At 39.0% G+C, this 18,407-nt stretch overlaps 2 protein-coding genes across 2 annotated transcripts; one reads left to right on the top strand and one right to left on the bottom strand.

Moving 5' to 3' along the window:
- The first annotated feature begins 339 nt into the window (after positions 1–339).
- Positions 340–3,029, top strand: LOC142639990 (uncharacterized). The gene is made up of 3 exons (XM_075814109.1): positions 340–693; positions 1,160–1,823; positions 2,659–3,029. Exons 1-3 carry the CDS (start codon positions 340–342, stop codon positions 3,027–3,029), a joined length of 1,389 nt encoding a protein of 462 aa, XP_075670224.1.
- A 9,257-nt stretch (positions 3,030–12,286) lies between these two features.
- On the bottom strand, positions 12,287–17,638 carry LOC142638723 (laccase-4-like). The gene is made up of 6 exons (XM_075812791.1): positions 17,489–17,638; positions 15,588–15,739; positions 15,013–15,257; positions 14,735–14,863; positions 13,264–14,181; positions 12,287–12,810 (listed from the first exon to the last, which is right to left on the bottom strand). Exons 1-6 carry the CDS (start codon positions 17,573–17,575, stop codon positions 12,680–12,682), a joined length of 1,662 nt encoding a protein of 553 aa, XP_075668906.1. The 5' UTR covers positions 17,576–17,638; the 3' UTR covers positions 12,287–12,679.
- Between the last annotated feature and the right edge of the window lie 769 nt (positions 17,639–18,407).

Below are 18,407 nucleotides of genomic sequence, written 5' to 3'. Positions count from 1 at the left end.
AGCCATGTGTCTCATGGGGAGGATACCAAAAACTTGCAGTTGGAGATAGATCATTTATGTAGGAAGTTACATCGGAAGCAGAGGAGAGGGATACCATCAAACACAGAATCTTTGTGTGATAAGGATGACAATTATAGACCCTGATCAAGGACTCCTTCAAGTGAGTATTTCTCCTATAATGAAGAGCGTCATCATAAGTAAAGGAATAGAAGCCCGACTTATAAAGGCTTGAGAAATGATGCTATTAGTAAGGCTTTGCATCAAATCTCAAAGTCCCCATTTACTCGGAAGATTTATAGGGCAAACCTTTCTCGGTGGTTCACGCAGCCCACGTTTACCATGTATAATAGTAGAACGGACCCGGTGGAGCATGTCAGTCATTTTAACCAAAGAATAGTTGTTCACTTGAGGAACGAGGCCTTGATGTGCAAGGTGTTCCCATCTAACTTAGGGCCAGTTGCGATAAGGTGGTTCGATGGTTTGGAGGAAGGATTAATTAACTCCTTTCAAGAGCTTATCAGGGCCTTTGGAGCCCGATTTGTCACTTGTAGTAGAGTTCCCCGTTCCCTGGACTCTTTGCTATCTATGACTATGCGAGAAGGTGAGACTCTGAAGACTTACTCGGATAGGCCCTGTGAGATGTTAAACGGGATAGATGGAAATTTCGAGGATGTAGCAATAAGAACGTTCAAGGTTGGTCTGCCCACTGAGCACAATTTGTGGAAGTCCTTGACTAGGAAGCCTGCCTGAAGTATGTGTTAATTGGTGGACCGGATTGATGAGTATAAACGGGTGGATAAGGATCAGCAACAAGGAAAGGGAAAAGCAAAGGTAATTCCCTAGGATTGAAGAAATTTTAGGTTAGAAAGGTATAACAGCAATCGACCCTGAAGAGATTTTGCTGGACATGTTGGGCCTACTACTGCCCAAGTGGTTAACACAGTGTTCAAGGAGCCTGTACACCAAATCTTGGAGAAGATAAAGAATGAGCCATATTTCAAGTGGCCAAATAAGATGGGAGGAGACCCCATAAAGCAAAATCAAAATCTTCATTGCCAGTACCATCAAGACCGAGGACACACTACAAAAGATTGTAGGACTCTACGTGACTACCTTGAGCAGTTAGTCTAAGTTGGGAAGTTGACAGCCCATTGGGCAGAGGAGCCAGGTCGGATCAGCACACCAAAGGGATGCTTCCTCAAGACCACCCCTAGGAACAATCTGTGTTCTTCTTGCTACCCCAGGTCGGACTGGTTCGTATCCATCAAGGGTTCTGTCCATAGCAAGGCCACGCGCTGAGGATTTGATCCCTGATTCTAAGCGTGGAAGAATGGAAGTTCGACCAGCTCTAAGCTTCTCTGATGGGGATAAAGTTGGAACTTTTCAACCGCATGATGATGCCTTGGTGGTTACCCTCCGGATAGGGGGGTATAATGTGACGAGAGTCTTGGTGGACCAGGGCATCAAGGCCGAGATCATGAACCCTGACCTGTATAAGAGGCTTACGTTGAAGCTCGAAGATTTAGTTAGCTATAATTCTCCTCTGGTAGGATTTGATGGGAAGACAGTTATCCCAAGGGGCCAGATCAGATTGCTTGTTCAAGCAGGATCAGAAATAGTTGAGGTAGATTTTATTGTGGTGGATGCATATTCCCCCTGTACTGTTATCATGGCAAGGCCTTGGCTTCATGCCATGGGGGCTGTTTCTTTAACTTTGTACTTGAAGGTGAAGTATCCCTCAGGGGACCAAGTCGAGGAGTTGATTGGAAGTCAAGATATGGCCAGGCAATACCTAGTTGTGGCAATTAGACATCAGTCTAAGGGTGAATCCTCGGCCACCACAGAAAGGGCTTTATAGTAACCAAATGAGACAAAAATTTCCTCGAACGCTGTAGCTGAGGGGGCGAGATGCGAAGAGTTTGAAAATATCACTATTGATAATGATAACAATAAGTATTTTCAAGTGGGATTTCAACTGCCTGGAGTACTATTGCTTGGAGTACTTATAAAGCTCCCGGGGTGGATCCAAATTTTGTCACCATCTGAATGTTAATCCATTTGTCACCCCCAAGAAACAACCACCTCGGCACTCTTCCAAAGAACATTCTGATGTTGTCAAAGAAGAGGTGGTGAAGCTTAAGCGCGCAGGGGCAATAAAAGAGGTTTTTTACCTAGAATGGTAGGCCAACACGGTGGTGGTAAAAAAGAAGAATGGAAAATGACGAGTGTGCGTGGACTTAACAGATCTAAACAAAACTTACCCCAAGGACCCCTTCCCGATACCTCGGATAGACCAGTTGGTGGACGTGATAGTTGGTCATCCTCGGATGAGCTTTTTAAATGCCTTTTAGGGGTACCATCAAATATCATTAACTCTGGCTAACCAAGAGAAGGCTACTTTTGTAATGCCCACTAGAAATTATTATTACAAGGTGATGCCATTTGGATTAAAGAATGCTGGGTCTACTTACTAGAGGATGATGACTAGAATGTTTGAGCCCTAGCTTGGCAAGAATATTGAAGTCTATATTGATGACATGGTGGTGAAAAGCAAAGTATAGATCGAGCATGTGAATGACCTCGGAAGTGTTTTTGAGGTGTTAAGAAATCATAAATTGCACATTAATGCTGCTAAATGTTCCTTTGGCGTTAGTTCAGGCAAATTTTTGGGTTATATGGTTACCCACCGTGGGATTGAAGTTAATCCTGATCATATTAAGGCAATTAATGACTTGCAACCTCCTTGGAATCCTAAGGAGGTCCAAAAGTTAACAGGAATGACTGTAACCTTGAACAAATTTATCTCTCAGTCCGCGGATAGATGTTGGTCATTCTTCCAACTCTTGCATAAGTGGAAGGGGTTTGAGTGGAACAAGGAGTATGCCCTAGCTTTTCAGCAATTGAAGGATTACCTTTCTCAACCACCCATTATGTCCAGACCCAAGGAGGAAGAAGTTCTTTTCGCCTACGTTGCCGTGGCATCTCATGCAGTTAGTTTGGTATTGGTGAGGGTAGAGAATGGAGTATAGCGGCCAGTCTATTATGTGAGCAAGTCACTACACGAAGCAGAGGTTTGTTATTTACCCTTAGATAAAGCTATTTTGGCAGTGGTGCATGCTACATGAAAACTCCCCCATTACTTTCAAGCTCATACAGTTATGGTTTTAACTCAACTCCCTCTATAGTCGTTGCTTCGAAAGGCTGATTATACAGGGTGAATTGCTAGGTGGGGGACGATCTTGGGGGCACTTGACATAAAGTACATGCCTTGGACCTCCATTAAAGGTCAAGTTCTTGCAGATTTGGTGGCCGAATTTACCGAGTCTCCAATAGAGGGGGTAGATGAAGAACATAGCCCAGGAGGAAAGCAAGTTCAAGCAATTTCTCTACGAGGGCCCTCATCTTGGAAGTTGTATGTTGACGGTGCAGCAAATCAGTGGGGATCTAGGGTGGGGCTAGTTATAGTGTCCCCGGACAGGATCACCATTGAGAAATCTCTAAGATTAGGTTTTCCGGCCACGAATAATGAAGTTGAGTATGAGGCTTAGCTAGAAAGGATTTCTATGGTTCAGAAGATGGGAGGAAAGGTTGTTGAAGTGTTCTCAGACTCAAGTTTGATTGTAGGACAAGTAAAGGGAGCACTGGAAGCTAGGGATTTGAGAATGCAAGGGTATCTGAATCAAGCTGGCATTTGCATTCAGGTTTTGAATTTTTCACCATACAACAAATCCCAAGAAGCAGTAATACCCATGCTAACTACTTGGCAACTCTAGCAACTTCCTTTGGACAAGACCTACCTCAGCTTATACTTGTTGAGGATCTACATAAGCTTGCTAAGGAAAAGAAGGGGAAAGCCTAAGTTCACCAGATCATGGTCGGGCCTAGTTGGATGGATCCTTTAGTTCTATTTCTCAAGGAGGGTGTTTTACCTAATGAAAAGGGAGAGGCAAAAAAGATATGAAGGAAATATCCTCGATTTTGGTTGTTCGAGGAGCAAAAGTTGTACAAGTGTTCCTTTTCTAGACCATACTTGCTTTGTGTTCATCTTGAGGCAGTGGAACCACTTTTGGAAGAGTTGCATAAGGGGATATGTGGAAGTCATACAGGAGGCAAGTCTAAGTCATACATGGGGCAAGTCTTTGTCACATAGAGCCCTTATTCAAGGGTATTGGTGGCCGAGTATGAAAAAAGTAGCATAAGAGTACGTTAAAAAGTGCGATCAGTGCCAAAGATTTGCTCCGAATATTCATCAGCTCGAGGGGGTACTCAATTATTTATTTAGTCCATGGCCATTTGCTCAATGGGGCTTGGACATCGTAGGACCATTTCCCAAGGCTGTGGGAAACTGAAGATGTCTCTTGGTCGAAACTGAATACTTCACGAAGTGAGTTGAGGCGAAGCCATTGTCCAATATCAGAGATGCAAATGCAAAAAATTTCATTTGGAAGAACATCGTTACTTGAATTAGGATTCCTCACAACCTCATCTTGGACAATGGGCTCCAATTTGATAACAAAGCCTTCAGGAGATATTGCTATGAGTTGGGCATTAGAAACCAATATTCAACTCCAGCCTATCCGCAAGGAAATGGGCAAGTTGAAGCAGTCAACAAAGTCATAGTAAACGGGCTTAAGAAGAGGTTAAATGAAGCAAATGGTAGATGTGGTAGAAGAACTACCAAACGTCCTTTGGACTTATCGGAACACCCTTTGTTGGTCAACGGGGGAAACACCCTTTTCAATGACCTATGAGTCTGAGGCTGTGATCCCTCTTGAGTCTGTGTTTCCAACATTAAGGATGAGCTTGTTCACCACAGATAGTAATGATCAGCTATTGGAGAAAAATTTAGACTTGGTTGACAAACAAAGGGAAGCGGCCTGGTGTACTACCAGTAGAAGCTTAAGCAGGGGTATGATTCAGTGTAACGATAAGACCATTAGCCGTAGGAGACTTAATACTGAGGAAAGTAGTGGGTATTGCAAAGAATCCATCATGGGGAAATTTAGGGCCCAATTGGAATGGCCATATCGCATCACCTCGGTAGCTGGAAAAGGTGCCTACTTTTTGGAAGATTTAGATGAAAATGTTGTACCACGTCTATGGAATGTAATAATCTATGAAGGTACTATTATTAATAAAAGGTAGTAATGCCATTTTCTATTTCAATAATTGTATTTCTTATCTCAATTATTCGTCTAAGTGTTAAACAGAACCTCAGTCATACCTGGTTCCTCGGACCACATACCTCGGGTAAATTAACACTAAGGTTGTTCTAAGTGTTAAACAAAACCTTGGCTAGATTCAACTCCTCAGGTTATTTGCCTTGGGTAAATTAACACTAAGACCATTTTTATGTTAAAAAAAACATTGGCTAGGTTCAAGTCATCGGGTTACCTGCCTTCGGTAAATTAACACTAAGATCAATTTTATGTTAAACAAAACCTTGGCTAGATTCAATTCCTCGAGTTATCTGCCTTGAGTAAATTAACACTAAGATCATTTTTATGTTTAATAGAACCTTAATTGGGTTCCACTCCATGGGATACCTGCCCTGGGTAAGTTAACACTTAAGTAGTTTTTATGTATTAAACAAAGCCTTGGCTAAGTTAAATTTCTTGGGTTACCTGCCTTGGGCAAAATAGTATTTAAGTTATGTTTTTGGTATTCAGTCTAACCTTGGTTATGTTCTGTTTCTTATGTCACCTACCTCAGGAAATTAAAACCTCGGTATAAGTATTTCTTTACATATATGCATGGTAAGCAAAGATTAACTTATAAAAATACAAATGCAAAGTTAAAACGACAAAGCTTTAGCAAAAGTTTTTCATTAATCCAAGCTCAAAAAGATACATATGACAGAGAAGGAAAGTAAAGACAGAATGTCTTCTGTGTTCCTAGCCCTATAATGGGTTGCACTTCAGCAATTGAAGTTGGGGCAGAAGAAGCCATTGTGGTTGGTGGAATTTTTATGGAGTGTTGTTTGAGATGCCTTGGTTGCCACCTTAGTACTTTGAGCAGCAGCTGCACTGGGTTTAGAGACAGTAGGCTCGATCTGCTTGGGCTTGGTAAGGGTAGTGGTGCTTGGTTGCTACTGAGTGGATTTGGCTTTGGCAAGGGCAGTGATGCTGGGCTGCTACTTAGTGGGTTTGGCTTTGGCGAGAGCAACGGTGCTGGGTCTACTTGGGCTTGGCAAGGGCAGTGGTGCTAGGCTGCTACTCAGTGGATTTGGCTTTGGCAGGGGCAGTGGTGTTGGGCTGCTACTTAGTGGGTTTGGCTTTGGCGAGAGCAGCGGTGCTGGGTCGCTGTTCAGCTAGTTTGACTGAAGTAGGAGCAATGGTTTTGGATTTGGGCTGAGGGTTCTCAGTAGAGCTTGCTGGAGTTGAAGCAGAGGTACTGACCGAAGGTTGGCTGACTGGACGAGCTCTGATTGCTGGAGAGTAGAAGGCCTTCTCCGGATTCCTCAACTCGGAGTTAGAGTCCACTCCAATAGCATTCAAGGCCTCAATCCATGTCTGGAGGCAGAAGCTGTGACATACGACTAGGAGCTGAGATTTGAGGTGAGCCTCAGTCTCCTTTTGCCCTTGGTCGTACGCAGTCTGCTTGACCTTGTCCCTTTCCTTGGCCTTTTGGCTGAGCTCCTTCTTCAACTCAGAAATAGTTGTCCGAGCAATGACAAGCTGTCTCTCTGCCTCCCTCAATTGCACAAGCTGCTCCCGAGCTTGCCTTTCTGAGCTTTCAATGGAAGCCTCAGCACTCTTTCTAGCCTTGTTGCACTCAGCCAACTTGAGGAGAGTCTCTTTCAACTTTTTATCAGTTAGAGTTTGAGACTTTTGCATAGTGAAGCGCTTGGATTTGTCCTCTTTCAAGTCTCGGAAAGCCTGGTCGACCCACTCCTCTGCCACATGTGCTGCTTAGGTAGCTTGTGTATGAACAATTAACATAAAAGTTAGTGGGAAAGCATGTGTAGAAGGGATTTTAAAGGTTAAAAAAAAAAAAAAAAGAATGTAGAGAAACCTTACCAGAGTTAAGTCCCTCTTCACGGACAGGAAAAGCTCATGCTTCTTTAAATTTCGAAGTTCATCCATGTCCCTAGGGAGAAGAAGGGCTTGTTCCATAACATTGGCTACGTAGCCTGCTCTTCTACCATCAAAATCATGGATAGAAGCATCCTCCCAGAAAGGGGAGTCATTTAACTAAAAGATAGGGTTCCAGTTTGGAACCAGAGACCTTCACTCAGAGGCTATGCTTGAGCTTTCCACTCCCTTTCTTTGTTGGGCGCGGGTCATTTTGGTCACCTTGGTGGGCTCAATGGGGTTTCCTCTTGAACTTCTCTTTCTTCAATAACTCCCTTGCCTCCTTTTTTGTCCCTTTTTCACTTTTTGTCAACTGATTCGGTCTATGCGGGGGCAGGAGGAATTGGAGCTGGAGGTCTGGGAATTATGGGGACCTCAGGGGCTACTGTCCCAGCATGGGACTCTAGTAGAGAAAGCAAATCTGGTAGCTTTTTCTCTATCACCATCCCTTTGGGTACTCAGGTATTCCCTTGGTCTTCACTAACTAGGGCTGTAGTTAGTTGGGGGCTGAGTCCTTCCTCCTCAGACACGTTGGTGTGGTAAAAGATTTTAAAATCCTTGTCTTGGACGGAATTTTCAATATCTTTCTCCAAAGTATAATCCTCAGATTCTATCTCAACTTCTTCGTCCGAGGATGTAATCTCTGCTATGATAGGTTGAGGATTCTCAAAGGCAAGGAGCTCAACGGGTTGAGGATCCTTGAAGGTAGGGAGCTCGACTACTTGTGTTCCCTCTAGAGGAGGTATACTTATGAAGCCTTCAATGGCCACATCAACCAGAGCAAGGCGATAGTATCGGGCCTAGATCACGTGCTTGGATGTTTGGAAGCGATTGGATATGGGGGTGAAGCCTAGGATCACATGAACTGCATGGAGCTGACTGTCTCAATGTAGGAAGATTTCAGACCGTAAGACTGAATTCAGTAATTTGAAGTTCACCAATCTTCATCTCTTGGTGGTGGCTCTTTTCTCGGAAGAAGAAAAGTTAAGAATTCACGTTAGTTTGTAGGTCGGACAAGCCCAAATCTAAGAAAGTAAAAGAAAAATATACATACATAGAGGTAAAACGATAAAATGGCATGTAAAAAGACTGTTTATAGTTTCCTAAGCTAACATTGATTTTTGTTAAGTGTCCCTAAGCCATCCTACCTGGAGTTCCATCCTTGGTAGTGCAATGGAGTTCGTCGTGCCACTCCCTTGAAACAATGAGAAAGTTCTTGTCCATGCCTTTTTTCGTCTCGGGGAGACAAAAGATTAACCTAACAGTAGGAACCCAAGTTTTTAAGTAATAACCCCCCCCTATCAGCACCTTTCTGACAACTATACACCCAATTCATGTCGTGATGGGTAAGTTGTATACCCAACTTTTCATTTAGTGCATCTACACTACCTAATATTCTAAACATATTTGGAACACACTGGGTAGGACACAGTCTAAAAAGATTTAGAAAATCCCTAGTAACTCTACCCATAGGAATCCTTGTACCCCCTTCAATGAAGGCAATCATAGGAATTACAACAGCACCAGTAGGCCTCCTCTTGTGCCACTCACCTGGGTTGCAATGTTGTATGGACATATTGTTAGGAATCCTATAATACCTCTTAAACTCCTCTTGGTGTTTGGGAGTGTCAACCAAACTAAAAAATCTACCCATTTAGGAAAAAAGAAAAAATTTACTAGCGTGAAAGAATAAGGGAAGAACTCTGGTTAACAAAAATACACACTTATGAGTTCATGGAAGAACAACTCCTTGGGCGAGGTTATCAAGTGAAAGGAGCATATTTATGTTCTTTTTTGCTTCTAAGGAGACAAACTGGAAAGAAGGGTCTCACATCTCTCTATATATATGTTGGAAAAAGGAGGAGCGATAATCTTCCCGCCCCTTCTAATGGTGAATTCTGAGCCGTTCGATCATGATCTCACCGTAGAACATGGGAAACAGCAGGCTGCCAGTTGCATTTATTGTAGAGTTGGGGATTTTGAAGTGTCATAAACGGGTCGCAGTTAAGTGAACAGATGTGTTCACTAGGGAACCTGTTTATGAATGTACCCTTGTCAATGACTTTTTATTGGCCAAAACCTCACTTTTTTTGGTCGAGAGTGAAAAATGAGGTTCTGGGGGGCTATTGTGAGGACAAGGATCCCTAATCCAATTCACACAAGCAGCCAAGATTATTTCCGAGGATACACCTCGGGCCTCGAGGATGAGCATTAGCTGTGTGAGGCGCATGAAGTTAAAACATCACAAAGGAAAGAAAGTAGACTCGGCACAAAATACGAGAAGGATGAAGGAAGAAGAGTGTAGAAGCGATCCCTTCCACATTAAATACAAGACAACCACTCCCCTGGCTGCATTAATGAGGAAATGACCATGGACAGTGGTGGCACAGCTAAGATTGCAGGTAAAAGCTTACTAGTATGTTCCGGATGAGACAAAAGTCCTAGGAATGCAATCTCAGCCCTCCAATTGTAGGATTAGGATGATTTGTGTTTAAATATAAAAGAAAAATTAAGATCCATATGTGGGGGAGGAAAATAAGAAAGAGAAAAAAGACTTTGTAACCAAGAACTGAAATATTTGTATAAGTGAGAAAGAAACACACATATATATAAAATAGATATTCCTCGAGCCCGACCAATGACCCTCTTTTCTTCATAATTTGTTGCCCTGGTCATTTCATTTGCTTCTTATCTCATTGTGATTAACTTTAACTTATTGAGTGATCAATATCTTAAATATTGTCACAAAATGGAAGATGATTTTATAATGAATTATTTGATTTTGTGTATTGAAAGGGAGTTGTTGTGAAATTTATTATAAAATCAATTATAAATAATGTTTGAGACATTAAAGAACGAAGAATTTCATTTTAACATATCATAAATGATTGATCTTAAAATGTATTAAAAAGTTTTTATGTGTATTTTTTTATTAATGTTGAATAATGTTGGTTGCACTGCGCACCTTCCATAATATTTTTTTTGTCTTTGCTTATTAATTAAATTATTATAGGCGAAACTACACTATTGGTCCCTGAAATTTACTCTGTGTGCACAATTGGTCCCTCAAGTTTGAAGCGAGCACAATTAGTCCCTTAAGTTTTAAAACTGAGTTGTATTGGTCCTTTTACTTATTGCTGTTAACGGTGTTACTTACGTGGCTAACGGATTAATGACTTGGCATTTTTTTTAATGATGTGGCATGTTTTTAATTAAAAAATTTTAAAAAAATAATTTCCATGAAAGCTTAAATGCAAATTTGATATTTGTTTAACTAAGGCACGACGGAGAGAGAGAAGAGGAAGAGAGAGATTGATAGCCACAAGCCTAGCCACCAGTGGAGACCAAATCCCTAGCCGCCACCGTGGAGACCAAATCTCTCACCCATCTTTATCTTTATCTTTATAAAAAAAACCGATTTCTCACAATCCCACCACCAAATTCTGCAGAAGCAGCCCGATTCTATACAAACCCACCAAGGATTTTACCCCCAAAAGGCACTAATTGCCATTGATCCATCAGTGAAACCAGCAAAACCAACCTATCCAACACAGATTTCCCCTCACAAAAACCAAAACTTTAATCACCGACCCACAACAAAAATCTTCGAAAATATACACAAATTCCCAACGAACCCACCAACGATTACACACAAAACTCCAAAATCATCACCAACCCACCATTCAATTCTGCAAAATTAACCTAAATCAAACTAGACCCACCAAGTTTTTCACCATGAAATCCCCAATTTCACTTCCGACAAAGCCCCAATTCGTTCCACCCTCCAACAATGACCACCACACGAAAACAATCGATCGAATCAAAAACGAATTTTGAAGAAAGGGTTAAGGAGAAAAACTTGCACAGAGGCACGAAGATAATCAAAGAAAAGGGATTACGTGAAGCTAAAGAATCTTCTAATAAGCAAACACAGAGAACCTTCTGCAAGAAGTAACCACCGCGAAGCAGAAGAGCTCTCTCTCTCTCTCTCTCTCTCCAGAATCTGGGCTTTCTATTCTGTGCCTCACTTTGTCTCTTCTCTCTCTTCACAATAACTTTGGAAGGAATAGAGAAAGGAAGCAACTTTATATCATTTAGATATGATTGAACTTTTTCTATTTCACTATTTTATTATGCTACATTTTTTGTGTAGTGGTCGAGCTGTAGTGTTTCAAAGATAAAGATAAAGATAAAGATAAAGATGGGTGAAAGATTTGGTCTCCACTGGCGGCGCCTAGGTATTTGGTCTCCACCGGCGGCTAGGCTTGTGGCTGTCAATCTCTCTCTTCCTCTTCTCTCTCTCCGTCGTGCCTTAGTTAAACAAATATCAGATTTGTTTTTAAGCTTTCATCTAATGTGGAAATTAGTTTTTTAAAATTTTTTAATCAAAAACATGCCATATCGTTAAAAAAGAATGCCACATCATTGATCCGTTAGCTACGTAAGTAACACCATTAAAAACAGTAAGTAAAAGGACCAATACAACTCAGTTTTAAAACTTAAGGGACTAATTGTACTCGCTTCAAACTTGAGGGACCAATTGCGCACACAGAGTAAACTTCAGGGACCAATAGTGCAGTTTCGCCAATTATTATATCAGTTTAGGTTTATATATATATATATATATATATATATATATATATATATAAAGATTAAAATTCCACTCTAGTCTAATCTAAATATATATATATATATATATATATGTGTGTGTGTGTGTGTGTGTGTGTGTGTGTGTGTGTGTGTGTGTGTGTGAAACTTCTTAATGACTTAAACCTCGTCCCTTAGGCCAAAATAGCCAATACCACTGTTTGGCAAAATATTTAGCAATATATTATTGTTTGTGAAATATTTAGCAATTTACCACATTTTTGAAACTTGAGTTTGCTGTGTAACTCGAGTTCTTTGAAAAAATAGCATTCAAATCTGCCGTGCTATTATTATGAAACTTGAGTTCCTGGAACTTGAGTTACATAAAAAATTTTCCATGGAACTTGAGTTACACGACAAACTCGATTTTCACAAACTTGAGTTTTAAAAAAGTGGTATATTCCTAATTATGTCACAGATAATGGTAAATCCATACATATTATGCCAAAAAGTATTATTTGGCTATTTTGGCCCATCCCTTACCCACACCCCTATCCCACAAAAACTTTGTATACAGCAACAAAAAGTTTCTGCTCCATGCACGATTGCTCCATACATAACACAAATAATAAATATTCAGAAGTTTCAAATTTAAACATGGGAATTAATTTATGTTCCAAACAAAACATGAGATTAATTACCATGAAAGATCTATCTAAAATCTACCAAGCACATACACTCTATGCACTCAAAGTGTAATTAATTAATTACAATCCACAAGGAAAAGAGTAAAAACAAAAAAAGGAAACTGAAATTGTACAGCATGACTCTAACTTGCATATTCTTATTCACTCTTTTTGGGCGGTTCCTCTCTTTCCCCTCCCAAAAACAACCGAACCATTTCTTTGTTGTTCATTGGTTATGTCAAAGTTTTTGTGCATCTTTGGCTGATTTATACATTTACTTGGCCCTCTCTTCCGATGTCAAGTCTCAAGCATTGATGTAAAAACTTGAGTATTCTAGCACTTGGGAAGGTCACTTGGAGGTGGTGGTAGAGTCTCATTCGGGCCCTTCCCATTTTCCACTAAGAATGCCATCTTTAGTCCCCACGTTGTGTGTACTTCCAAATGGCAATGCAAGAACCAAACACCTACAGACACCAATGTAGAATATTGGATCAATTTTTGGATACATAATAATTGTTAAGGATAAGAGGAATGCTATGGCATTGAAGTAGGCATTATTATATTCATTGGCACGTTAGTTTGTAAGTATTTTGTAGTATAATTGATAGTAACTTAAACAATTTCCTAACAATAATTTGTTTGAAAAACTTCAAGAAGTTATGACTGTTAGATTGTCACATGTAGTTGTTCAGCAGCCTAGTCAATAATTATCTATGTTTTACAGGAAAAGAAGAAGCTCAAGGTGAGAAAATTTGTTCCTTGGTTATGCCACTTCTTTGCAGATTGCATGGCACTATTAATTTCTCAAACGAGTCCACTCTTTTGGGAGTCAGCATCAATGGCGGTTTCAAACAAATGTAAAAGCATTTCAAATTAATTTCCAAAGAAAAACTTGATGAGGCTGTAAATTCAATTACCTGGATTATCTGCCTTGAATCTGATTGCTACCCATCCACCAGTTGGTACTGCAACTGTGTTCCTCTCAACGGGATCAACAAGATTGAACTTCTGTGGATCCTTATTTTTATCAAAATTCCCTAATCCCTTCCCAACCACAAAGAAATTAAACCCATGCAAATGGGTTGGATGGTTCTCTGGTGCTATTACAGCAGTGTCTTGAAGCACAATCTGGACTGTTGAATTGAATGACAACCTATATAGTCTTGTGCCATTATTGGTCTGGAGATTAGATGGTGAGTTACCAGTATAGTTAAAAGGTATTGGGGGGTTTGCTGGAAAATCAACTGTGTAAACTCCTGATATGTTATAGCGATATGCTTGAAGGAGACCTATTGTTGGCATCACAAAGCTAACATTATTTACAGCTCCCACAAGCTTGCTTCCATTGACACATGTGTCACATGGGTTAACACCAACCCCCACGGTGAAAAAGAGAGAATGGTCTATGGTTAATGGGACTTTTGCGGGGTATTGTGGCGAATTAAGGCTTCGAAGTGAGTCAACGAAAGAATATGTTACTGGAGTAGCATTTTGAGCAGGAACACTGGTTAAGATGGTTGGGGGATTAGTAGGGGTGCCTTTGTAGCGCAATGTGGCATAATTGGTCAAGTTGTCAAGGCCAACAGGTGCATCCATGAAGGGTGAGAGTGTTATTATGTACTTGCCAATACCCTGATTAGCAGTTAGAAGGGCATTTGTGGTTTGGCCAGGACTGATGAATATTGTGTCAATTTGGAAGGGCTTGACATAGGAGGCATCAACTTCAACAATTGTTAGATTGTGACCAGCAATTTTGAAGAAGAGCTCGTCATTCACTGCTGCATTGATGATCCGTAGTAAATAGGTCTTACCACTTTCAACATGTAAAGTGTAACCTGCACTTGTAGAAAGGAAGATTAAAGACCATACCAAGAAAGGATTAAATTTCACCCAAAGGAAGAAAAAAAAAAAAAAGTGGTAGGATTAGTTGTAAACAATTAGTGGTAAGCCATATATGCTGGTAATATGTGTGCTATTATCTTTGTACATTAAAGCTTAAAAAGTCTATTGGGGATATGCTACACTGGATTTACTTGAAAATTTTCCAATGATTGTCTGCATTTAACAGATTGTTTTCGTACTTTTGCTTACAATAAGTGGGGATGGGGGGTTTGAAGTTTGAACTCAGGTTCTCCCCATAGAGAGAACTAAACAATGCCATTGAATTACATGACTTTTAGTCCTTAGCAAATTGTTTTTCGAATTTGTTTCAATGCTTGTGTTTCGTTGTGTTTCTTAGTGAAACACAACCAGCCTTTTTTGCTTGTTCTTTTGAAAAACGAATCAAAAGGGTGCAATATTTTTTAGTAAAAAGAAAACATATGAATTAAGATGGTATATTATTAGCTTTAAAGACAAAACAAGATAATGTATACCCCATGTCAGTACCCTGAGAAGAGCAACCAGGAACGGGTCCTGGATGACCATTAATGGTGTGTGTATCTGATACATTTGGTGGAAGACCAGATTGGGTAGCTTGTTTGATCACAGCTTCAACGTCCGCTTTCCACCATTCGGCTACAATTTGAAGAAAATATCACATTAATAGCTACATTTTACTAGGATAACTTAAGCTGTAGTCTATGATTATTGATTAGTCTAGAATTGCAATTTACAAGTACTAAAAAAACCGTATCAAAACAATCCAAATAAACATTTTAGCTCACCTAGAATGATGATTTTTTCCTTATCAGGCTTGGGAAATGGGTAAGGAATCCCTCTCTTGGGCAAGATAACAATAGCACCATGTAGTGTGGCCCTTAGCCAGGAGACATGTGCATGCCAAAGAAGTGTGCCTCTTTGGCCAGTCAGTGTGAAGTTGTAAATATAGCTCTGCCCTGGCTGTATAGGGCATTGTGTGATATATGCAGGCCCATCAGACCAACCAGTTAGAAACTGCCTTACACCATGCCTGCCATTACAAAAGTAATAGCATATAGCTGCAATTAGTCAACTATACAAATTTTATTAGGTTTTTGTACATTTTGGCGATGAACAATGCCATGGGGACCTAAAAAAAATTTTACAATCTTTTTCACAATTGCTATTGTGTCAAGTTATGATTGAAGCAACGTTACTTTCATATGATCTAGTTAGTAACATGTTATGTTATCTCAATAAGTGTGAAAATTCTTATGTGCCTAGACTTATTTTTGGTGATTAGTGGACTAAATGTGAGATAGCCTTGTTCCCACTAACTTCCAATATTCTCCGTTGAAAATGGAGGTAGAATTGTTCTCACCAGTGTATTGTGACATTGTCTGTAACATGGTTGGTGACCGTTACTATCAAAGTATCATCTTCCCTTGCATACAGAGTTGGCCCAGGGAATAGCCCATCGACAGTGACAATGGATTTTGTTGCACATAGTTTTGTAGTGTTCTTCGAGACCACCTACATAAAGTACCCAGTAGTGTTAGAGCTTTACGTATATATATAAAGTGATGAAATTTCTGTTTGAAGAATTTTTATTATTAGTTTTTTGAGACCACCTACATGAAGTTTTCTATCTTAAAATCTAAAATGAGTATCAAAATATATGGCAAAAGTGAGATTGAAAAATAGAAAAGTATCAGAAATAAGAGATTCACGTTATATATAAATATAATAATAAAAATCCATTTTTAACATTTAGTGTGGTATTCTATACTTTACCAATTCCAATATGACATGCATCTAAAAGGAGGGAAAAAAAAAAAAAAAAACCTTCTCATAAGCTACAATAATTAATGGAGAATAAAAAAGTGTAACAAAGAATTTTAATTCGATAATAAGAACAATATACACCTTCTTTTTTTTTTTCTTTTCTGAATGCTTTGAATTTTTTTTTTTTTTTTTTTTTTTTTTGGAGCCCAAAACGATACTGAATGCTTTGAAGTTAAGTAAGGAAAATGTTAATATAGTTTTTTACATGCTTTTCATTGATGCTTCGCCATGCCCAAATGGCTAAAGTATTAGTGTACTTCTGTAGTTCGGTTAAATACACTATACAAGCCATATCGTTTAGCCCTTCATCATGTCATGCTATACAAAGTTCTATTACCAAAATTTTGTTTCCATAGATACCATTATTTTGTACATACTGATATGAGAAAACTTATGCCTTCTTTACTTACCTAGTTTTCTGTCACTGTAATTTTTATTTACGCTGATTCTTTGCACTGAGGTTCACCACGCCTTCATTGGCAATTCAATTTGGTTTTTTTTTTTTTTTTTTGAATTAGTAATTTAATCCTCCAACTATTGGTAAAAGGTCAATGTGGTCTCTCAAATATTAATAGTCACTTTGATCTCTCAATTTTCAATATCAAATTTATTTTATTCTTGGGCCTTCTATTCATTTAGGGTCTGTTTGGATTGAGGAAAGAATGGAGGGAAGTAGAGTAAAGTTGACTGAAAATAGACTAATTTTGGGTCAACTTAACTCTACTCTCCCTACCTCCCCTTTAATCCAAACAGACCATTAATATTAACAAAATTTATAGTTAAAATTGATTTGCTTTTGAAAATTTTACACTTCCTATATATACTAACCTTTTAACACATCTCATAATTCTCATTTAGTCGCATCAAAAAACTTAGTAAAATTTAAAGAGAGAAAAGATATCCAATGATAATATTGACGTAATTTTAAAAGTTAGAGTACTAACGTAACACAATTAATAGTTAAAAGACCAAATTGGTAATTTAACATCTTTTTTTTGTTTTTCTTGATCTTTTCTTTTTATTCTGAATAGTGATTGCATCCACTCTTTGCTATGAAACACTTCATGCCACAAAATAAAAATCATTTAGTCCACTTTTTTTTTTTCTTTCATTTTAAATTTTTTGTTACTTTATAAGGAAATAAATGCAAGTCTTTTAAGTTGTAATTAATAAAACATAAAATTTGTACACTGATATAAAACCAAAATTAACAATGTAAATTGTATATAGGCCCAAAATAATAGTGTATGGGTCGTTGGTTTTCACCCAGCAATCTGCAATGGCAACGAGCAAAGCAATTTCTATCCATCACAGGCAATAATGATGGCATGGCATGACATTGCAAGCTTTCTTACGTTATATATTGCATGGCATTCCTAACTTCTTTTGTGTGCTGCAAGAAAATGCAACAAAGTATATATTAGAAAATGCACTTACACTGAACTTGTAGTGACGAACCAAGGACTCAACCAATGCTGGAAATAAAAAAGCTCCCAGTAACAATGCCCGAAACCAAGGAGCCATATTCCTCTCTTTCTCTCTTTCTCTCTTTCTCTCTCTCTAGAAGACCTTTAATTCTGACTTAATGTGGTACGACTAACCACCTTAACTTATAAAGTAGTAAATCTTTGATGTCGTGTCGTTTTAGATTGGTAGGTGAATGAAGAGTGCCAGCCATGAATTCTACCCAAGTTTTCTTTCATGTTACACAAAGTAGTCTGTCCATTTGCACATGTGAAGCTAATAAGCTCTTGTTGCCGTTTTCAATTGACTGAAACCCATATTAGAGTTGAGACATACCTTTCAACCACACAACACAACTCTCTCTCTCTCTCTCTCTCTCCCTCTCTCCCTCTCTGTGAGAAAGAGCCTTCAAAATCATATTTATTAATAGGCTTTCTTTCATTGTAGTATCTTAATTAGCATCTATCTTTTCTAAGTTTAGTAAGATTCAAACTTATGTTATGAGGTCCATGAGGATCTAGAATCCATCATGTTAGGTTAAGATAAATTGACCCTGATTAATTAATTCAATTACCCAAGTTGATTAATTAGGTTAAATTACATGTAAATCGTGGAGGCACCAACAAATCACCAATTAACTAATATACAACGAAAAATAAATTAACAAGGTGATTTGTTGACAAATGGGGCAAACCTCTGTCAAGACAAATACCCCACTAGGTGAATTTAAGATCACCACTCCCAAAAATCTACTAATCAATAATCAAGCGTTACAAGTATGAGGAATCTTACCATTACCCTGATCTATCCCAATGTACCAACTTATAGTTGAACCTTTGCTCTAATACCCAATTGGACTTGATCTTATAGCAGACTTTTTTCCTTTGTTGCA

Source organism: Castanea sativa, chromosome 6 (assembly GCF_040712315.1).
Source record: "Castanea sativa cultivar Marrone di Chiusa Pesio chromosome 6, ASM4071231v1".
Classification (NCBI taxonomy): domain Eukaryota; kingdom Viridiplantae; phylum Streptophyta; class Magnoliopsida; order Fagales; family Fagaceae; genus Castanea; species Castanea sativa.
The sequence above is the reverse complement of the archived record's forward strand: the minus strand, read 5'-3'. Positions and strand labels throughout refer to the sequence as shown.